The 23,414-nt window shown below is 42.5% G+C and overlaps 1 protein-coding gene across 1 annotated transcript in view; it reads left to right on the top strand.

Annotated features, from left to right (window-relative positions):
* Positions 1 to 23,414, top strand: part of xpo4 (exportin 4) — a 61,222-nt gene that overhangs the window by 3,443 nt on the left and 34,365 nt on the right. The window contains exons 2-7 of the mRNA XM_069155052.1: positions 149 to 254; positions 1,037 to 1,178; positions 2,730 to 2,868; positions 4,987 to 5,103; positions 5,409 to 5,562; positions 15,526 to 15,638. Coding sequence (XP_069011153.1) covers positions 149 to 254; positions 1,037 to 1,178; positions 2,730 to 2,868; positions 4,987 to 5,103; positions 5,409 to 5,562; positions 15,526 to 15,638 — 771 coding nt within the window. The remainder of the gene's footprint in view (positions 1 to 148; positions 255 to 1,036; positions 1,179 to 2,729; positions 2,869 to 4,986; positions 5,104 to 5,408; positions 5,563 to 15,525; positions 15,639 to 23,414) is intronic.

Here is a 23,414-nt window from a genome sequence, read left to right as displayed (position 1 = left end):
CTAACAAGCTAAACCATACATCACAAGATTTATGTTGCTTCTAAAATGCCATATTTCAACAAGCTGAGGCTTCAAAGGAGAAGTGTTGGTTTCTAATGGGACTTTGATCAATGGAAACCTGGTCTGTAATTGTGTTTGTGTTTGACAGGCACCGCCGTCCATGGTCAGCACAGAGCAGAGGCAGCACGCTGAACACGTCTTCCTCTCCTTCAGGAAGTCCAAATCCCCTTTTGCCATTTGCAAGCACATCTTGGGTAACTATCAACTTCATCACTTGACTTTCACGGTGCTTTTTAATGTACATGATGTTCATTACCATAAATCTACTGAAGGTTTGTGCATAAATGAGAGCTGCAGAGTTGTGTGTTGCAGTACGACTTAATTATGGCGTTTATTCAAGTTTCAAATTTCAATTTCACTTTCCCTTCATGCAAGTGTTTCCTTCCAGTCTGGTCACGCACCTCCAGCTGTGATGTGTCGGTCCAACCCTAACATTGTGTTGTCGTGGACCTTCAGACAGACAGAATGAGGTTCTCATCTGATGAGAGCTTCTGTCTGTGCTGCGGAAGTGGAGAGAAAACTACATGCACACTTCAGTATTTGTTTATTTCTTGCAAGTCATATTGTCATCGCACATCGCAGCCTTTGCTGCTCTCGTATGGCTTAACCTTCGTGTTACAACGAGTACCTGAAGAACAGTCTGATGCTATCAGACTGTAATTTGCTCCAAATCATGAAGCACATCAGCTCATTGCAGCTTAAAGCACTTTGGCCGTTTGCTTCAGTATGCTGTCAAACATCAATGTCAGTTTAAACAGTGAGTGGTTTCACATTAACTCAGACAGATCTTGTGTTTAAAGGACGACCATATGTTAACTGGAAGTAAACATAGTTTTCCCTACAACCTGTTTTGAACCATGAACTTTAAAACCAGTCAATTATTTATTCCCTCCTTATTTTTTACCTTCCTGCCCTCCCTCTCTCCCCTCTCTCCCTCCATCTCCCTTCCTCTCCCTCCCACTCTCTCCCCCTCCAGAAACCAGTAAGGTGGACTACGTGCTGTTCCAGGCAGCCACAGCCATCATGGAGGCGGTGGTGAGGGAGTGGATCCTGCTGGAGAAGACCAGCATCGAGTCTCTGCGGGCGTTCCTCCTCACCTACGTCCTACAGAGACCCAAGTAAGACGGAGGGGAAGGAAGAAGGCTTTAGAAACCTGTCTTAGAGAGGTTTTAAATATGTCGAACCTTTATTGACGTTCACGTGTGAGCGGTAGGATTAGCAACAACATGAATAGACTTCATCTCCTGTTATATAGGACTAAAGAAAAGACACTGCAGCAAAGTAAATCAAGAGGTTTTAATATTCATCCACAACTTTTTAAATCTGATGTATATATCGAGGACTGTTGATGAACTAAGCATAGGAATGTTTTATCAGATTTTAGCCGAGCAGATAGATTGACTATATGTTAGAAAAATGACTCAAGAGGCTCGGTTCAAAATCAAACACATCGGACATTTTATTCTTGCAAGAAGGAACACGTACATGCACCCTCAAAGAGAGGTGTCCAGCAAAGAAGGCCCCCTCCCTCCTCTGTAGGTCAGCTTTTATACAGTGGGACAAACAGTAGACCATCACACCTTTGTACCTGCTTTTGTATGGTAATACAGAGTTGGTTGTAGGTCACAAGATAGTCGTCAATTAGATGCGGAAAGAATCACTTGCAAATAAGACCGAAAACAAAGGAAACTTTTCGGGGCCTGAGACTTTCCGGAGCCACAATGCAAACAAGAGGAAGAAACAAATCTTTCCTTTCCATCACTATACCAGGAGCTTTTTATATTCTGATTATTAACCGCTGCATACAGCTAGGAAACTGAATATACGAGGGTCCATCAACATTTGTGATTTCACCAAGGACCAAATATTTAAACTTGAGCAGAGAGCAAACATCAAAGTTTGTGTTAAATATTTAGGGAACAGAAAGAAGTCTCAAGGAGTCAGAAGCAGCAGGTAGGGATGGTGGGGAGTGACCATTGTGTTGCTGGTGAGATTTTTCAATGCGCTGAGCGAGCGTGTTTTCATGTCTCTACCTGCTCCGTGCACGTCACTGGGCCACGCTCCGTTTGTAGTAGCAGGAGAAACCTTGGACTTTTTGTAAGCACTTCATAGGGTTACTAACATAATACGTTTGCTTGTTTATGTACATCAGTAGTCACATCCATTACAAGCCAAAAAGGGACATATAGTCATACCGACATTAAAATATGCTCTGCATTGATTTGTGTGTGTGTGTTAGTTTATTGTACTTTTAAAAATTGACAAAGTAAGAATGTAATCTGGGTGGAATTACACATGACATGTGGAAGCAGCAGTTCATTTGTGTGAATGGTTGGTTCCACTGGTGGTGTTGATATTGATATATTGAAATTGGGTTTGTCCAAAGTCAGACGTTTCTCACTAAATAAAAAGGCAGATGTATTTAATGTTAAATCTGTTTACAAATGTTGGAATGGGAGTGAACTACTGACGTGACATTTGTTGTGGTTTACTGGTTGGTTGGTTTGTCACGCGCACAACAATGCTGGCAGTAAAATCCCCCCCCCCCCCTCTTTTAAAAAAAAAAAAAAAAATTCACACACACATCTGCAGCCAACTCAAAATGACCACCCACTAAAGAACCACTGTTTTCTTATTGTAATAACCAAACGTGTCCGTGTTCCCTCCAGTCTGCAGAAGTACGTCCGTGAGCAGATCCTGCTGGCTGTGGCGGTAATCGTGAAGAGAGGCTCTCTAGACAAGAGCATCAACTGTAAAGGCATCTTTCATGAAGTGGGACAGCTCATCAGCAGCGGGAACCCCACAGTGGTGAGACACAGACCTGATTACAGCTTTTAGTAGTGCACATTTTACAGTACATGTTTTTTTAATGAACAAAGAATTTATCGTCATGAACATCAAGTAGGGCCAAAAGGAAGTCAGGTTTTTAATCCAGGGATTTTAATATTTGTATTTATTAATTTGTAGGTGTGTCAGTGAAATTTACGCATCTCTTTAAAGTGTGACTTTGCCTGAAAATGAACATTTAAAAAAAGTAAATTAAATCCCTGTTTTTTTTTTTTTTTTTTTAACTCTTCCTATTCTATAAAGAATCTTAAGGTTTCAGGAAAACAAAATAAATCATCTGAAAGAAATGTACATACATTTATCTTGTCAACCATCAGAGAAGAAGAGGTTAACAGAAACGGGGTTACAGATTAATGTCAGAACTTGTGGAAAGAATGAAACTGTGTTGAAGCTGTGATCAGATTCATTAGATTTTGACCGTGATGGGCCTCATTTGTCGCCTGCTTCCAGACTTCCTGACTTGGATCTGGTTCAGATTACAGAGAGATCAGTCTGATCATTAAAAAATGGCCAAAAGGCCACAGAGGCAAAAACTCCAGGCTTGTTCCTGTCATTAGAAGACGTTTAATATCAAAGGCATGCTGTCTCTGCTCAGGTCCTCGGATCAGATCTGATGTTTGTGTGACCTCATGACATAAAACAGATGATGTCACACTGTTGAGACTAAACACGTGTACTTATATGATTCAGCACATTGGTGTGACATGACAAAATGTTTGTCTCCCATGTGTAAAAATATATTCACATGATTTTGTGTCAGTGCTGCTGATCTTAATCCAGTAGGGGGCACCACTTCATCTGATTCTCAAAGCAAAAGGAAAAGTCAGCTGAGCTCCATGGAGGGAAACAAGTGCAGGTTTTTAATCACTTCACTGATGAACAAAACCAGACCGGATTAATTTATTTGATGTGGTTTCTTTGTTTAGACTGAAATCCTGAAACTATTACTTCCTAAAAGACATCCATCGTCCCTCTATTCTGTAGAATTTTGACCTAACAATAAATTTAGATCAAGTGTCTCCTGTCAGAGGAAGAAAGGAACAAGTCCTGAAACAGTCAGGGAATGAATCAACCTTTCAGTGAATCTATTTGAAAGAAAATGAAGCAGAAAATACCATGTATACGCCTGTCTTCTGTTTGTCATCGTCCATTGAATATCTAAACTTTGCACTGTTCATTCAAAACAAGTCACTGAAGGATGCAACTTAAATTAAAGTAAAGTTGGCTCAGTCAGTCCTAAAACAATTAGTATTCACAGCCCTAAAAGCTCCTTAAAAAAGTATCACCTATTGAATGTATGTATGATTATTTAAATCTGGATTTCATCTTTGATCCTTGTAGGACTCTGTGTACCCTTCAATCAACTGACTGCCTTGTTGAAAATGGATTTGATGATAATTTATCTGTTTAATAACCAGTGGCGTGTTGACCTTCTTGTCATGTGATCATTTATTTATGGCTCGTTGCCTGAGTTATAATATTACGTACTACCAACGTACAGCGCACAATACACACCCATAATTAACTATATAAAAAAACAAAACACAACAAAAATAATTTCAAATTTAACCAATCATCCATTACGAAATAATGTTCTGTTAAAAAAAAAAAAGTAAGTGTACGTGTATGTTGATACCAATTTGAATACATATCTAAAAATGTATTTAAAAAAAAAATCAACATGTCCAAGTGTTATATCAGAAGGAAGTTTTCTCTGTGACTGAAACATCACTGCCTCATCAAGACAAAAAACAAATATTTTTCCAAAGGTTTCATTCTTATTTTCGGTTCCTCAGATCTTCCCTGAGCTGTCTCATCACCGACCACAACTTGTTCCATTGTTTTGCAGCTGCTTCATTTCATTTGTGTATTGTGGAACAAAAGTGTTGATCAAAAATCAAGCTGCTTACTGAGTGTTTATGCTTGTTTTTATAGTTTGTACACTGAGACGCACGCGTAATGAAAACAGAAGTCAGCTTGTTGGAACTGTGTTTTCTCCTTTTTTTTGGTCTGGACTGACAATCGTTTAACTCTGTATGACCTTTGACCTCTGTGAACACTCGTTCCTCCTCCCTGCAGCAAAAACTGGCCTGCTCCATCCTGACCGCTCTGCTCAGCGAGTTCTCCAGCTCCAGTAAGACCAGCAGCATCGGCCTCAGCATGGAGTTTCACGGCAACTGCAAGCGTCTGTTCCAGGTTTGTTTCCCACCTCACTTTCTGTCCTGTCCTGTCTCCTCTCCTGTCCTAGACTGACTGTCTCCTGTCCTCTCCTGTCCTGGACAGTCTCCTGTCCAGGACTCTCTCCTCTCCTCGCCTCGCCTCGCCTCTCCTCGCCTCGCCTCTCCTCTCCTCTCCTCTCCTCTCCTCTCCTCTCCTCTCCTCTCCTCTCCTGGACTGTCTGTCTGTCTCCTGTCCTGGACTGTCTCCTCTCCTGTCTCTGGACCTTTCCACAGGCAGCTGCATTTTATTTCTGTCACTCACCCTTGTGTCCGTTCTTCCAGGAGGACGGCCTGCGTCAGATCTTCATGTTGACCATGGAGGTGCTGCAGGAGTTCAGCCGCAGAGAGAACCTCAGCACCCAGATGTCCTGTGTCTTCCAGCGCTACCTGACTCTGGCCAACCAGGTCCTCAGCTGGAACTTCCTGCCCCCCAATTATATCCTTTCCTTCTGAAATACCGCAGGTCTTACCTGGAAAGGTCACAGTCACACATTTGATGAAAGCTAGGTATGGAAAATATGACAGGTCAGTCTCTCACACCTACATTATTACTCTAATACAGTTTTGTGCAGCTTTATCTTCAAAATGCAGTTTTTCTACAGAGTAATGAGGCGTTGAAGGGCATCGAGTAAAATCTTAAGGCTCAGACAAATGCAGTGGTTTTATGTTTGCAGTTTCAGTCGTCACTTCTATTGGTCATGAGAATTTTACATTTTATGGCAGTTTAATCGCTGAAATCTCATGTGACATCATAATTTTCCAACATTGTCATTCAGGGTCAAATGAGCAGGTTAGAAGTTAAAACAAGGTGAACATTAAGGGCTCTTTATTTTTTAAAGATTAAGGGCAGTCTAAGTGCAAAAATATGTTTTGACAGAGAGAAGTTTAGAAAAGTCTTGTGCAGAGCAGGCAGGTTTACATTAAAAGAAAGAAAAAAAAGAGTTAGATTAGAGGTCAGGAGAGTGTAGGATGTCCTCATAAGTATAGCACTTTGTGCGTACTGGTGTGTCTTTGCAGGCATAATTATTGCTGCATAGAGGACTATACAGTGACCCTATGATGGGTGTGTGCGTGCGTGTGTCTCTACAATGTGATGCCCAGGAATGCATATCTGTCCGTCAGTTTTACTTTGTAGTTCATCTCTTGAGCACACATCCATGTTATCTTTGCAGTTGTTGAGGGAACTTAGGAACTCTGTCTGTCTGTCTGTGTGTGTGTGTGTGTGTGTGTGTGTGTGTGTGTGTGTGTGTGTGTGTGTGTGTGTGCGCGCAGCCAGGCTCATTACAGCCTAAATCCCGACAGCCTGGCATCCTCCCTGCCTGTCTGAGGGGGATCTGGAGTGGCGCTTGCTGCCAGCCAGGGCCATGTATCACTTTCAAAGAGGTGTCTGTGTGTCCATCCCCGCATCATTCCAACAGCACAGCACCCCCGCCTTGGCTTGTTGAGGCTCCCCTTGGTATTCCCGGCACGCTCGGTTCGATATGTGTGTGTTCTCAAAGACGCACCTTTAAGTCTTAAGGGCTTTTGTGATCAATTTTTAGACAACGGTTTCATTTTGTTGTAGTGTTGGGTGTCTATAGGAAGCCAGCAGAGCAGTTGGTGTGCATGTGAGGGACTTTTTAGATTGGGGTGAATGCAGGTGACTGTGGACCTGAAAATAACTGAATATTAAATATATCATAAATTAGATTAATATAGGTCTAGTTCGCTTTGATTACACACACAATTTCCACTGTACCAAGGTGACTTTAACTTAATTATGTCAGGTGATTTTAGTGTTAAAGGTCAGTGAGCAGGTACATCTTACAGCAGGATGTTGGTGGTGGAAAAATATGAATTTGTCAAATATTTACTTCATTAGATTTTAGCCAGAACCAGATGTTTTACCAGGGTTTATTTCTACTTTTATACTGACTTTTAAACCAGCTTGTAGGAGAATGTAAAGCACCACCAATTTATTGTAACCCAATACTGATATTTATACAGTAGATATTGATATATAGTGTGATTGGAGATTTTGCCATCTGTGCTCACCGCTGCGCACATTTAATCTTTGTTTTATACAGAAGAGGTTGGTATAAGCTTACTAAATGCAGCCAAAGTTCAACAGTCATTTTCTTAAATTAGCTTTTACACTTACACTTTTATTTTGTCAGGTTGACAACATCAAATATCTTTAAGTATGAATATCTGCAACCTGAAGTACATCACAAAATCATTAACTTAAAGGACTATGAAGCAAAGATGGCTGAATGACTTTTAAATAAATTCAGGTCTCCTCGTGGCACCAGTTGCGTGCAGATAGAGCTGTACTTCTCCAGTTTCTCGATGTTGAGTTGTCATAAATGTTGAATGGACTGTCTCCGGGCCATAAAAATAGCAGATGAATTCCTTAAATCAAGAGGCATTCTCCTTGAGTTCGGGTGTGCATGTGAGTGTGTGTGGAGTCTCGGAGCGTCTGGGGTTGTTGTTGAAAAGGAGAACAGATTGATGAAGACCGCTGGGAAGGCTGGACGAGTGCGGCCGCCTGTCCACAAGTGTCCCAACACGCCTGAGGCGACGCGGTGTGATGTGAACGTGTGCCAGGACGGGTGTCTGGGGAAGTGGGAAGGGAGGGGCGGGGGGTGCCCTCCTTAATTGCGTGGCAGACAGCAGCCACCTTTCTCACAAATACACACCCACTCCTTGAGCAGCTTAAAAGACCCTTTTTAAAAAGGCTTCCTTCCCTGAGACGAGGCTCCCCGGGCATCGGTGCGACACCGTGTCACTCCACACTGGGCTTGACTCCGGTCGGGGTCGCGGTCAGGCCTCCAGGCTGTGGCGGCAGTCAGGTGCTGTAAATGGCTGTCTGAGCTGACAGACAGATAGATAACACCCCCCCCCCCCCTCCTCCTTTTAGCTTGTTTAGATTTCTTTGTCTGTTGAGGGAATCTCTAAAGTCATCTACCAGTTATGTTGCTTTGTTTCCTCCCGTCTGTCCTCCATCTCACTGGACAGGAATGTGTTGATTTCATGGTGTATCAGCTCTCTAAAAGTCAAGTTGTTTCAAATTAAAGCATGGCCTTCCCTGTGTCTTCCACGGAGGCACCGTTATGTTAAGTTATGTCTCTTCCTTGACTTGTATTTATATACTTTGCCTCATAAAAGCGGGCCTCCGCCTTTTGGATTGTTTCCATTCTTCTAGTGAGGGCGTAAGAAAAGCCCCATTAACGAGAAACAATTACCCCCCAGCAGCCTTATTCGGAGCTCTTCTTGTGCTGAAGAGACGCCTGTCAGCCCAACACTCATCTCAGAGTGGCTCAGCTTTCTCATTAGCTGCTCAGAGGTCAGTTTATATGCAGGCTGGCCCTCAGGTTAAGGTTAGGATTAGGAGTATGTAAATTCATGCTGGATGTTTGCCTTGGCCCTGACCTGTATGGAGAGTCTTTAACGACTCTCGTCCAAACAGGCCGGAGGGTGTATATTCAGATTCTGATGGACGTTGAGTTAGTACATGTGTTTTCTGAGCTGTGAGATTTAAAGCGGATATAAGCAGGTATTTCTACTGTATTGTTGCCCTGATTTAAATCAGTTCATTAAGGCTTTTCCAAGAACTTTCTCTCGTTAAAATTATTAATCTTGTCTAATTGATTTCTGAATTTTACCGAGTACAACTTTTAGTAAAATTGGTCCTTATTAATATAACCGAGGTCCAACTTGCTGCTTTCATTCATACATTATTACTTTCTGTTTCTGAGGAAACAAACAAGCGTTGATCACCGAGGTACAATCGCTTTATCATTGGTTTTAATTCACTAGAGGGAGAATTAATAACAATGGTGGTGGAGGGGGGGCCGTCAGTAGAGGGAAATGGGGAAAGAAGAAGAAGAGGGGGGGGGGGGTGAGGAGGTATTCCTGGACTGTTATTTCACATGGCGAGGCTGCAGAGGAGACTTAAGGCAGGATATATCACTTAAACCCCACCACGCGCCTTAGCATAGCGCTGCGGTCTTCGCGTGGCCGCTGGCAGACGCTCAGCCGGTCTTCCTGTGCAAACGGCTCCATCCTCGGCGAGGATCAGCCTTAATGAATAGAGGATACAGGAGAAGCTTGCTAATCCACGGTCCTCGGGCATCAAGGTTGTTCAGGCTTGCAAAATGTTCCGATTACTTGCCACGGGCTGATTGCTGGATATTTAAAACGCTCAATATCGAGTGCTTCGTCTGCAAATTTAAGTGTTAAAAATGAATCACAAACTCGCCTCTTGAGTGCGAGAAGGAAACAAAAAAGATACGACTTCATACTCACCTACATGCCAAAAGGACATGGAGTTGAATAGTCATATTGACACACTCACAAATTGAAGGCTTTAGGGCAGAGTAGTAGCCCTGAGCAGTCACTCCTCTTCCAGGAACACCCTGATCACATTCACACCGTTCAATACATTCACACCTGGAAGCTCCCTGCTTCAACCGGCGTCTGGTCCACCGAGCTGCCGCTCCACAGCTGTGTGGCTCTATGCTCATTGCTGTCGGTCTGTCCAGTGTTCGGTCCTCCACTTTCTTCATTTACTCTTGAATTACCATGAACTTTTCTACAAAGATCCGAGGTCTCTTCGGCAGTCCCTTAACTTTTCATCGATTCGCTTCACAAAGTTTGATTTAGCTGTGGTAGACGTATGATCTGCTAGCTTTACCGACACAGTTTGTGCTGCACCTTATTTTAGTTTGTTTTTTGAAGGAGTTTGACACAGGACTTTGTGTGTAGTTTTCTTTCCATGTTTCTGCTTTTCGGGTGGTAATGTGTTCTTCTTCTGCTCCTTTTGTTGTTTAATGGCGGTTGGCGAAAAGCTTTTATGTGCATTAGTGCCCCCTGCTGGCAGTAGTAATGCATTAAAACCTGGTAAAAACGAAGGAAAATATATTTTATAAAGACATCATTAACGGAGCATAAGTTATTCACGGTTTTTGATTATTTGATGAAAAATCCTGACCCATATCTGATGCTAGCATTGTCATTGTGAGCATATTAGCATTTAGCTCAAAGCATCCTTGTGCTGAAGTCCAGCCTCAGAACGACGAACTAACTCTTGGTTTTGTTGAAAAGTTGTTGAAAGTATCATAGACTTTTCTGTTGTATTTAATTTATAGCTAGTTCACTTTGGGTCGCATGCGGTAACAAATTAAGCAAAAATTACGAGACAAAAATTCTTGCATTGATTTGACATTTGATGTGGTGGCCCACATAATTCAGCCTCTCTACGTTCAGAAAGGGCTCAGGCCACATTTTCTGTTTTGTAGTTGTGTGGTTATTTTCTGCAGAGGAGTGCACTCTGAATTACAGCCCATGAAGGAGCGACTGATGGCTTTTTTATTGCAGCTACATTCCCTCATGTTTTGAAGTCGAGAGCTTTGTGCTGATGCACACTACCTGGGCTGAGGTTGACATGCGAGTCCATAAATACCGAGAGGAAGTGTTTGAGCTGAAACGAGTCAGAATAAATAGAACGAGGGCAGGAAATGAAACGTATTTCTGTGACTGGAGGATCAGACAAATCTCCCAACAACACTTTTATTGCCATTTGACTGTTAATTGGTGTTAATTAAGGTACTAGTGTGTGTTTATGTGTCTGCAAATTTGGCAACTGCACGTGAGAACTTTGGGTGTACGAGTCTCCTCACTTGTGTTTAATTGAAACTCTTGTGGTCGGTGGTTTACACTGGCTCTGCTCTGACTCAGTCGAATGTGTTTGTGTGTGCTTGTGTGTCTGTTTGTCTGTCAGTATGTCTTATCTTCGCAGTGGAAAACTGACGTGTCACATTAGTTATTCTTGAGCCTGCTGGAACGGTTGCAGCAGTAGCAGGTGATGTCTTTTAAAAACCCACCAAACCACAGCCACATGTCCTCGTCACTCCATGTCCATTACTCATCCTGGAGGCATGTTCAACCCCCACCCCCATACACACACACACACACACACACACACACACAGACCGTCCACCTTTTAAAGAGTGGAGAGCATGGTTGAGGTTGTAAATTCACGTGTCAACTCGACAAGCAGATTTTCCTCCTCCAAAAGCTTGAACTTGCACTTATTCAGATGTCGTAGTTTAAACTTGCGTGTCTTTCTGCTGAAGATATTATGGCAGAAAATCTGCTCTTTATTTACAGTCAGCTTCAACCTCATTATCAAAACAAACCACATGCAGGTTACCTGGAAAAAAAATGCTGAAGAACAATTACACTCTTATAATTTTATACATATAGTATGTATTCAATTAATATTTAAAACAGCATTTAAAGGACTCTGTTCTGTATTAGTCAGATTGCTTTGTAAAGCTACGTCACTTTTTTCACTCAGGATTTTCTTTTGTAACTTCAAGCAAATAAAAATAAGATGAGAACTAAAATATTTCTGTAATCTGCACTATTCATATTTTCATAAGTGATTACATTACAACTCTAAGAGCAGATAGTTTTAAAAAGTTTTCAAATTTTTTTCCCTCTACTTTTGCCAATTCTTTAAATTTTACTGCAAAAGAAGACAACGAAAAACATAAATAATCACATTTGTCAAATTACATTGAAAACGTTGAGAAAAGCCGTTACAAAATAAATATTTTTTGATTGCGAGAAGCACAAAAAAACCTGTGAAATCCTTTAGGAACTGATATGTGTTTGGGAATCATACAGCTGATGCGTATCCTGACCAAATCATTTTTTTTCTTAATATTAAAAATGTTCTTAATCTTCTGCTCTTAATTTAAAATATTCTGGAATTCATTTTAAACTTTCTACATACAACAAGTGTTGCTGGACTTTCGGTCTCGACTGAACTCGTCCGGTTTCCCCAATGATTTTCGAGTGTTTCCGGCCTGTCAGACAGCATTACGTCTCTGTCCATCTGTGTGAAATAGCAGAAGAAGCTGTGTAGTTATCATTCCCGAGGTCTCTTGTGAGTTCAGTCTCTGTCATATGATCTTTAGGAGGGTTTGTACAACCTCGATCACTGAGGTGGTCCCTCCCCGAGGACACACACTCCACAGACACACTTGTTGTTGGACCAAATACTGTACGCACCCACGCCTTGTTTCCTTCCCTATCATGTCTGGATTCCTATTAACATTTGTTTTTTCTCTTTATGTCTGTCCTGCCCCTTTTTTTTAAATTCATGATTAACATGCAGGGATTTGATTCAGAAGGGTCAAAAGCAGAAAACTTGGTTAGTTTCATGAAAACAACATGAAGACAGTCAAGTTAAAGAAGGAAGCTTTTAATTGTGTAATTATAAACGGAAGTTTTGTAATCCAAATTAAATGGTTCAAAACTGGCATATCAAAAACAGTGGAATTAAGTCACTGCAGTCCTTCCTTATTCGATCTCCCTCTTTAGAAAGGTTCAGTTAGAGGTCTTCTGCCTCACCACAACTATTTTTAACAAGGTCTGAAAGCCAAGCATTGAATACACGCACGCACGCACACACACACACACACACACACACGCACACACACACGCACGCACACACACACACACACACACACACACACACACACACACACGCACGCACGCACACGCACACAATCCCACAGACCCTTAAACAGGTGCCAACTTTTGTGCCGAAAAGTGCGGTGTGGTGTGTTGTGGCGGGGTGTGTGCATGGGGAGTGACTGCGGGCTGGTGTGTCGGAGGAATCTGTGACCTTGTCGGCCTCTGCCGCTGTTTGGCTTTGATCGAACATTCCTCTGGAAGTTTCCGCTCTCCGCTGTCACTGAGCCGCAGGGCAGGCAGACTTTTCTGTGTGTTTTTATGTGTTTTCAGTTAATGATGGGAGGAAAATGAGAGACTATGCTCTTTTTTTTTTTTTAGAAAATGTTTTTCAACAAACACGAGTTTACAGAATTTGAAATACGAAAAAACCCAAAGCAACAAAAGTTCAGATTATTATTGATGTTAGTTTACAGATATAGGTGGTTTTTTTTAGAGCATTGATCTTAGTCGCTTAATTCGGTTTCCAAAACGGAAAATAAAATACGTTTTCCTGTAAGTTTAACCTCACAGACCGACCAGTGGTCTGTCATTACAAACCAGATTACCACCAAAAGTTGTTGAAACCCAAATAATTGATTTCATTTGAAGTTCAAAAGTTTCCACAGATACCAGATAAATCAGATTTAAAGAAAATAATGCTGAGAATATTTTTTATTTGAAGGCCTGTTTGCATTTGAATTAGAGCTCAAACAGTAATAAGTCAATTGATACTATGAAAATGCCACAACAGCCTCCGTTTGAAGATTTGTTGCATAACTTTGCAAACCAAATACAATTTGAGTTTTGAATTTTTGGTCAGACAAAACAATATATTGAAAGCTGTCATGAGCTAAAGAAAATAATTTCAACTATTTTCTGATGTTCTCTTGACCAAACAATTATTTGGGAAAATAATCACCAGATTAGTTGATAATGAAACGAATCAATATTTGCAGCTCTGCTTTGATTATCTAAAGTTTTTGATGGTGATTATTAAGTGAGGTAAGAGTGAAGAATGTTTGTCTGCATCTCACAAAAACAGCAGAAAAAGGGCACCATTTCAGAGAAGAATCCCCTCATATAATCATCCATCAATTATTAAATGTATTTTGTGTGAGTAGACCATAGACTCTATATAAAGGAATAGACTGATGATGAAATCTGACGATGTGCTTCAGCATGAGTCCTTCATCATCAGGAGAAGGATACAAACATTTTAATTTGATCAAGAAAAGACTCTTTATTGTGGCTAAGAGAAGCAGGAAGACTTGGTTGGTGTGCAGAGTAGAGACAGTTTTATCAGACGTATCAGCAAATACAGAAACTTTCATGTTGGGTTTTCTAAAAGTTTATAGAATTATAGAAAACGCTGTTTGGGGTAATTTAGAAATGCAATGTACAGTTACTTTTAATTATTATATTCCTAATGAAGTTAAATGATTTCATTTTGGACAAAGTTTATCAATAAACTGTAAAACATCCTGCCTGTATTACAGCTCTTTGTCATAATTGATTAATAACCAAAATATCATAATTCTTTTGTTCTTCCCATCTTTGGTATCAGCCCTTAAAATCCAGGATGGTTAAGGCTGTAATACCGAGTGTTGTGGCTCTGTGACATGCTTTCATTGAGGGGTGTGTGTGTGTGTGTGTGTGTGTGTGTGTGTGTGTGTGTGTGTGTGTGTGTGTGTGTGTGTGTGTGAAGAGAGTGGAAAGCAGCAGTAAAGAGGAGAGTTCCTGATGAGCTACGGAGAAAGCTGCTTGTGGGAGTGTTTTTTTTTGGAAGCTGTGAATGAGGACAGGAAGTGTTGTGGCCGTGTAGGCAGGGAGTGTGGGTTTGTGAAAAAGCCTGTTGTGGGTGTATAGAGAGTCTTAAATGAGGAGACTGTGTGTTGTGGGGGCACGGAGAAAGAAAGACTTGTCTGGGAGAGAAGGGACAGTTGGAAAGTGATTAAGATGAAAAGTTTTTCCTTGTAGTTGTTGGAACAGAGTTTGATTGTGTTGTGGGTTTAGATGCTAGTTTGTGATGAGGGCAGTGTGTGTTGTGAGGACACGCCAAGAGAGAAAGCATCATGTTAAGAGGGAAAAAAGGACTGTTTGGTTGAGAAAACAGGAAAGAGTGATCGAAGCATGTGTGATCGGGGCAAATAGAGCCCTGCTTTGGTGTTGGAAAGCAGAGCCAAAGTGATTGGCTGAGGAGGGAGAGGGAGTGTTTCAGGGGCAAGCAAGGAGTCTCGAGGAGTTCTGGCAGACGAGTGGACAGCGAAGGAGGCGAAGCAGCGCAGAGTCTCGGCAGGCTGCAGCGAGAGTGGCTTTCAAGATCCTGAGGACGCAGAGGGGAGAAAACGGAGAGGAAAAAAGAAGGGAGGGCCGGTAGGAAGAAGGGGTGAATGAGAGGACAAGGAGAGAAGAGGGTGTCAGAGGGAGAAGTCAGAGAAAACGGAGGAAGAAGAAGGAGGGAAAAGTGGACAAGAGGGTGAGAAAGCAGGCGAGATTTGCTGCGTGGGGGGAAAAGCTGTGGCAAATGAAGAGCTGACGAGGGAGGAAGAAGAGAGGAAAACAAAACAGACGAGGAAGGGGGGGTGAGATCATAAAAAACAAAAAACCTTTGTTGAATAAAGATAGACAGGCTAATGAGAGGAAGAGCTAGTTAACAAGTGACAAACAAGTTTCTGCTGCCAGCCAACACACACACACACACACACACACACACACACACACACACACACACACACACACACACACACACACACACAGACCAAAATACCCATTGAGAGGCAGCTTAGTGACAGGAGCTGGTGTTTTTGAGTGTGAGTGTGGCACTCCTCCTCTTCCTCCTCCTCCTCCTCCTCCTCAGTCATGCTGTTGTCGGCCTTAACTGACGGTGGATCACTGGGGCGCCACTACATCGCCATGTTTGAGGCCACGCAGAACGTCACGCTCAAGCCTACGGAGTCCTGGAGGGAAGCGCTGCTGGACACCCGCATCATGGACCTCTTCTTCACTGTGAGTATCCCACGCATCCTCCAGTCACTCACACCTCGGAGAGTCTCAGCAGGCTCTCAAAAGCTTTATTTAAAGATGTTTGCACCTTAAAGTCAAGTTTTTGCACTTTTTCAACTATGAAATGTTCAAAACAGGGCACTTTTGTTTTGTTGACAAAATTAGTCTCATTTAATTTAAACCACATTACAGGAAGTGATATTGAATTAACTTGTTGAAACTTGCAGAGGCCTTTGTCTGTGATTGTTTGTCTCTGTCCGTACTTCTGTTTTCTACCTATTATTCTGTCAGAAAGGTTGTTTTTCACGTTCTTCCAAAATCTTACGTCCTCCTTCCCCCTTTCTTCTTCTTGAGAGTTTTTTTTCCTGAGCCTTTGGTGGGTCTTGGTGGATTTATTTAAAACAAACAGAGACGGTTTGCCTTTTCATGTTGGGCCGAGTGATCTCGTCTGACCTCCTCTTTTTGGCGCATCCTAAGTTTGTACTAGTTTCGTGGGTTTCTAGAATGCACCACAAAGTAGATTTATGGGCGCTTTGCAGTGTGGTCATGTTATTGTTAACCGCCCCGTGAAGTAACTGTGTATTTTTGTGTAGTGACTTGTGTGTTTGAAGAATCGGCCCACGCTGGCTAAAAGCACACGGTGTGGTAGAGACATGTGGAACAAACCGCTCGGCTCTTCTTCCATTCAGCATCTGTCTGAACTCTCTGGCTGCCCATCGCCATATAAGCTGCTCCACCGCTCCACCTCTCAAATGTCTACTGCCGTATACCGCTACCTCTCTTTGGCCTCTACCTGTCCTCTTCTAAGTTCACACGCCCATCTTGTGAAGGCTTCATATTGAGTACGGTCTCAGTCCAAAATGTCAAATGTGTGTTTCCTTCCATACAGTCCAAAGCAATTCATTTTCAATGTAATTCAAGTTTATTTATATACCACCAGATCCCAGCACAAGTAATTTCAGGGTACTTAACATAGTAAAGTCTTTACAACAGAACTGTACAACATTATACACGGGAACCCAACAATTCAAGTGTCCTGTTAAAGAGGGAAAACTCCCCTTTAACAGGAAGAAAATAGTCAGAGGAGCTCAGTGCATCGCTGGAGGTCCCCCAGCAGCCGAGACCCATAACAGCAGAACTATGGGATGGTTTGGGGTCACCTGAGCCAGCTACTATAAGCTTTATCAAAACGAAATGTTTTTAGGCCTAATTTAAAAGTGGAGACGGTGTCTGCCTCCTGAACCAGAACTGGGAGCTGGTTCCACAGGAGAGGGACCTGAAAGCTGAAAGCTCTGTCTACTATCGAACCTTTTCAAAGTCTGGGATCCACAAGCAGACAGCATGTTCTTGATTTGATTTTTAATACGTAGGTGAAAGAAAACAGTCCTGGAGACTTGCTTTGTGTGATTTGAAGGACAGATCCTCATCAGAGATGAATCCAGCATTCCTCACAGTGGTGCTGGAGACCAAGACGATGTCATCCAGAGTAACTATGATTGAATAAACAATTTCTGAGGTGTTTTGGGCCAAATACAATAACTTGTATGTACGGGTAATAAAAAATGTAAATGCCTTTATTTGACATAGTAATATGTATTGTATTACACACACATCCTGCTGTTGTGGGTCATGTTCAAACACTTCAAACACTCCCTTGTGATTTTGTTTTTCTCTTCAGCCAAAAGATTGAAGAACTTTCTTCCTGCTTGTTTTATCTCTCTTTAGCAAAATCTCTTTGTACTACTACAGCAATTTTTTTTTTCATTTCCCCCATAAAACACATGCATATTGCAAAACACTGACCCACTCATGGAGGCCTTTTGGGCCCTGACACACACCACCAGTCCAACAACACTGGGCATCAAACCAACTCGTGTTGCTTTCAAGCGTGTTGGGAGATGTTGTTCAGCCATCAGCGATTCTTACAAGCTAAATTACATGTTACTCCCAGAGTAGTTTATTAGGAACACTTGTTCACCTGCTGGTTCATGCAATTGTCCTGTCCTGTCCTGTCCTGTCCTCTCCTCTCCTCTCCTCTCCTCTCCTCTTCTCTCCTCTCCTCTCCTCTCCTCTCCTCTCCTCTCCTCTCCTCTCCTCTCCTCTCCTGCTGTAGGCCATGAGCTTCAGTTAATGTTCACATCGAACATGAGAATGGGAAAAAATTTGACTGTGGCAGTATTGTTGGTGCCAGATGGGCTGGTTTGAGTATTTCTGAAAGTGCTGATCACAACAGTCTGTGGAGTTTACTCCGAGTGGTGAGAAAACCCCCAAAAAGCCCTCCAGAGAGCAGCAGCTCTGCAGACAGAAAGGTATGTTGATGAGAGAAGTCGGAGGAGAATGGACAGAAAGGCTGCAGTAACTCTGATAACCCAACTGTACAACTGGTGATGAGTCTTAATTTCTGCTGAGGCTGCAGATGGTCGGCTCAGCAGCATGGATCCATGGGCCCGATCTGATTTCTGTCAACGGTTCAGGCTGGTGGGATGAAGTGGGGAATATTTACCTGGCACCCTTTGGGCCCCAAAACACCAATCAATCATGGTTTAAACATCACAGCCTATCTGAGTTTTGCTGCTGATCATACCTTTCTTTTTACAGTTTATACAGTTTACCATCTTCTAATGGCCACTTCCAGCAGGATAATGCAACATGTGACAAAGAAAATGTCAGCTCAAACTGGTTCAATGAACATGGCAGAGAGTTCACTGGCCTCCTCGGTGGTAGAATGGAAGATTGTAAAACAGCAGGACAGAGTTTCTTCTTCTTTCAAACTCCAGCAACACTTGTAGTGTATAGAACAACGGAAATGGGAGACCAACTCGTTTCAGCTGGTGGCCTTCATCAGGGTCAACACCAAACAGCGCAGTTGCTGGAGTTTTCATCTTTGTAGAATGGAAGATTCGCAGCATGAAAGTGCAGCTGAAAAAAAATCTGCTGAATGATGGGACGCTGCAATGTCAGCAGAATCTCAAAGGAATGTTTCCAACGACTCGTGAGATCCACGACGCCGAGAACTGAAGCTGTCAGAACAAAGGAAGGTCCTATAACCAGTGTTAGCATGGTGTACATAATAAAGTGCCTGGTGAGTGTATGTACTGGTGAGTTTTTAAGAGACTGAAACTGAGAAGTACAAAGTACAGCAGGTCATTAATTCTCTGTAAAAGTCGCTGTCAAAAGCTATTTTTTGGTATGAAATTATTTAGAGTTTTTTGAAACTTTTTGCTGCATTAGAGAAACAGAAACTGGATGATTTTCTGCAGGTCGTAGTTTTAGTAATAAGTCGTGCTTCTAATGTTAGAAAATGCTTGGTGCATGCACTAGTTCTCCTTTCTTTTGCTGCATTTAGAAAGGGATTTTGGAAAAACGGTTTCAGCTACATTATCATGAAATATTTAAGATTTCCTACATATTTTCTTCTTGTGGGCTCATGCACAGATGATACTTTAGAGTCCAGCTTTAGCGAGAGCCTTCTTCTTTTGAACGTGGTTTAAAAAGTTGCAGCAACAACACAATGATTTAGTGTTTTGATCTTTTTGTTTTCCAGTGAATCCCCCTGACATTTTAAAACACAGCTGCGTTCATTCAGTTGTCTTGTGTTCATTCTTTGTAGGTGATATTTATTCGGTGGGATAAATGTGTTCACAGGCTTGTTGGCTGCACACACTTTGTTCCCTCGCTGCCTCCGTTAGCTCCTTTTGATTTGTCTAAAGATCCCAACTGGTGCTTTTTCTCGGTGGAACAGTGATTCCTTTATGTTTTTATTTTTTAAGTCATGGCATCGGTTTGCATCTTTTCTCCAGGATTAGAGGCAGAGAAATGGTGTCTAGATCCTCGGGTGTCTCTGTTGCTGTTTGACATTGTGGTTATTTGCTTTATGCTCCCCCTCGGTTCAAAAATAAGGCTTTAGTGAAACCGAACATCTATTCAGAACCAGATTTACATGGTATTCTCTTGATTATGTGAGTGTTGGCACTCTTTGCCTTGAGCGTGTCTGCAGGCTTGTATTACTGTCTTTACTGTTAAATGGAGGAACACTAATTCTGTGTTTTCTACAAGCATCTATTTACATTCACTGTCAGTCTAAATTGAAGGCTTTTTTTTCTATCCGATCGTCACAAAGCAATCACAAATAGCTGTAATTGTCTGCGAGCAATGAATGTAATCAGAGATTTCTTATACAAATACAGAGGCCATAATCAAGGGACGTGATTGGCCGATCGCGGCCGTTTGCCTTGAATTAGAATGTTTGCCATTTTTCAGTCGATCCTCTTTGCTGCTGGAATCTGCAGGATGCGTTTTGTGTTGGTTTCAGTTTCCAGGCCTTCAGTCTCATCTCTCGCTCTGGTATTTCTAGTAGCTCAACTGTTTGTTATTGTAAGGCTGCTGTGGCGCTGTCAGCTGCCTGTGTGTGTGTGTGTGTGTGTGTGTGTGTGTGTGTGTGTGTGTGTGTGTGTGTGTGTGTGTGTGTGTGTGTGTGTGTGTGTCTGTCTGTCTGTCTGTCTGTCTCTGCGGGACGGTGTCACTTCGAGCTTGTGTGTGTGTGTCTTCAGTTTAATGGGGTCCTTTGCTGTCTCAGCTGCCGTGTCTCCTCAGCTGTGAGGGGTAACCGGCTGGCCAGGCTAAGTGTGTGTGTGTGTGTGTGTGTGTGTGTGTGTGTGTGTGTGTGTGTGTGTGTGTGTGTGTGTGTGTGTGTGTATGTTTGTGTGTGTGTGTGTGTGTGTGTGTGTGTGTAGGGGATGCTCATAGACACGCGCCATCAGGGTCACAGTCCACAGCCGACCAGTGGCAGGATTAGAGCCCGGCCCCAGGATTAGGGGCCCCTGTTAACAACCACAGTAACCCAACCATAACACACGCACGCACGCACGCACACACACACACACACACACACACACACACACACACACACACACACACACACACACACACACATCACCCTGTTGAAGGGCTCTGGGGAGTCTCCGTCCCTCTGTGAAAATCGTCTGCATTATGCAGTGTGCGGCAGCCATTTTCCCGCTCAGTCCAGTAAAGTGTCATTCTTACTCCCTGGGGTTTTTGTAGAAGAGCACTTAGCTCTTTTCCCACTTCAGCTGGTGACAGTTTATGGCTCTGAGATTCAGGGTAGGGATGATGGATGGAGAGACGAGCGTAAGAACAAGTGACGGGAGGGAAACGAAAGAAACGGGAGTGAAATGGACGAATAAGAAGGGAGAAAGTAAATCGAGGAAAACTGACAATGAATACACAAAGAAATGATCATCCCACCCTGCTGAAAGTCAGCCACCATCATCCCGTTCCCAAAAAAGCCAGCCATCAACGGTCTTAATGACTACAGGCCAATTGCACTCACATCAGTAGTGATGAAGTGCTTTGAGAGGCTCCTCTCACCACATGGAGGCCAGCCTTCCCTCCTCCTTCGACCCTCATCAGTTCGCCACAGCTCTCCACACCACGCTGAGTCACCTCCAACTCCCGGGAAGCTATGCAAGAATGCTCTTCATAGACTACAGCTCAGCCTTCAACACAATCACCCCTGACATACTCATCTCAGGAGGAGACGAGTCGGCCTACCGAGACGAGGTCCAGCGACTGATAGTGTGGTGTGCAGCAAACAACCCGGCGCTGAACACCACAAAAACAAAGGAAGTCATCATCGACTTCAGGGAGAGAAAAAAAGCGGACCCTGCTCCACTCGACATCAATAGGGACTGTGGAAAGAGTTCCCGACTTCAAATTCCTGGGAATCCACATCTCTGAGGAGCTCTCCTGGTCCACAAACACCACGGCGACAGTAAAGAAAGGCACAGCAGTGACTTCACTTCCTGAGACTACTCAGGAAAAACAATCTGGAAGAAAAGCTGCCAGTGGCGATGGAGAGCGTATTGATCTACGGCGTCACTGTGGTACGCCGGATGCTCCGCCTCAGACAGGAAAGCTCTACAGAGGGTTATAAACTCAGCCCAGAAAACCATCAGCTGGCTTCTGCCTTCCCTGGAAGACATCTCCAGCTCACGCTGCATTTGCAGAACTCAAAACGTACCGAGAGACTCCGCCCACTCAGCACACCACCTGTTTGACCTGTTGCCCTCTGGCAGGTGCGACAGGTCCATCAAGGCTCGCACCACCAGACTAAAGAATAGTTTCTTTCTATCGGCCACAAGAACACCAAACAACAAAAAATAATCAGTGAGCCTTAATCCTGTTCTCTACCTCACACTCCAATTTTTATATCAGTGCAATATTCTGTTTACATATTTTTTTTACTCAATTATTTATTTATTTAAGTGCAATAAGCACATACGTAAGTGCTCCGACTTCTGCCTGAGACGTTTATGTATTCTGAATGTGTATTTTGGCTGTTGAATGAATGTGTATTGTGGAGCTGTTGTTTTTTATATGCACTGATCATGAGAAACACTCTTAATCTCATTGTATCCTGTACAATGACAATACAATTTTTTTATTTCTGTTCTAAAAGCAACAGACAAACAGTTTGGCGAGGGAGATTGAAAAGGAAGAAGGCCTCACTGATTGCTCCTACAAAATAAAGCTACTCTGTCTGTCGATTGAGCACTTTGTGATTAGATAGATATGAATCCCTCAAAGGGAAATGTTTACGTTACAGTAGAATATACAGGGCAAAGCAATAAAAATGACAATAAAAAAATAAAGGTAGGAAAAATTATTAAATCTTTTTTTTTTTTGTAAGTGCACATTATATACAAATGGAAATAGAATAATATTAAACTAAACTAAGCAAAACAACAGTGCAATAAATTAAAACAAACAAACAAACAGCAGTTTAATTACAGCACACACCGAGTCTCTAAACAACAAAACAACAACAGAAACGAAGAGCACGCATACAAACTGTAATTCTGGCCCCGGCAGGGAGTTTTGGTCTGTTTGTGTTTGTCTGGGTTTTTAGTTTCTCTGAGTGACGAGGCAGCGGCATCAGATCGGGTTTGAGTGTGCACTCGCATGCAAACGCAAATCATGCAACAGGATTAAATGCATCTGGTTTATTTCATCACGTCAGGTGGACACAGATACACTACAGTAAGACGTGCACACCAGAACACACGACATGTTCTGTAAATACTGTAACTACACATCTGTAATTATAAATCACACATTAACCCACTGACCTTTTTATGCAGACATGCTTTTGTTCTGTCAGATACACATCCAGTCTCTCATAAACAAATATTACACACAAACACACGCACACACACAAATGTTTGTTGAATGGGAGTCAATGGAGCCGGAGCTTTTTGGAGCCAACCTCTAGTGGCACTCGGTGGTATTGCAGTTTACGGCAATTCTGCACCGTCCTCATTTTTCCGACCCAGAAGCTACGAACACTTTTATATACATTTACTATGCTCTGAACCCCAAGCTGATCCTGATGGCAGACGAGCACCTTGCATGTCAGCTCTGTCCCCATTGGTGTGTGAATGTGTGTGTAAAGTGCTTTGAGAGCGATTAGGTGAAAATGCACCATATAAGTGAGGTCCATTTACTCTTTACCATCTAATCCTGCCTCGCCCACCTTGTTGTTCTGTGTTCTCCTGATGGTGAACTCAAACATTTACATCAGAGATAAGGCCTTTATTTGCTTAGAAAAAAAACTGACTGTAGATTGGTCCAAAATCTTTAGAGATATACATTATATATGTGAGAAAACAGACATTTGTCAAATATGACAGATTTTGCTCGGCTGGTGTGTTTTGAGAAAATACACCACATAATGATAGACACTATATTGCTGTGATATAA

This window comes from Embiotoca jacksoni, unplaced genomic scaffold (genome assembly GCF_022577435.1).
Source record: "Embiotoca jacksoni isolate LCO1_2020_lvr unplaced genomic scaffold, fEmbJac1.0.p SCAF_2, whole genome shotgun sequence".
Classification (NCBI taxonomy): Eukaryota; Metazoa; Chordata; class Actinopteri; family Embiotocidae; genus Embiotoca; species Embiotoca jacksoni.
Note: the sequence above shows the minus strand (reverse complement) of the source record. Positions and strands in the feature narration are given on the sequence as shown.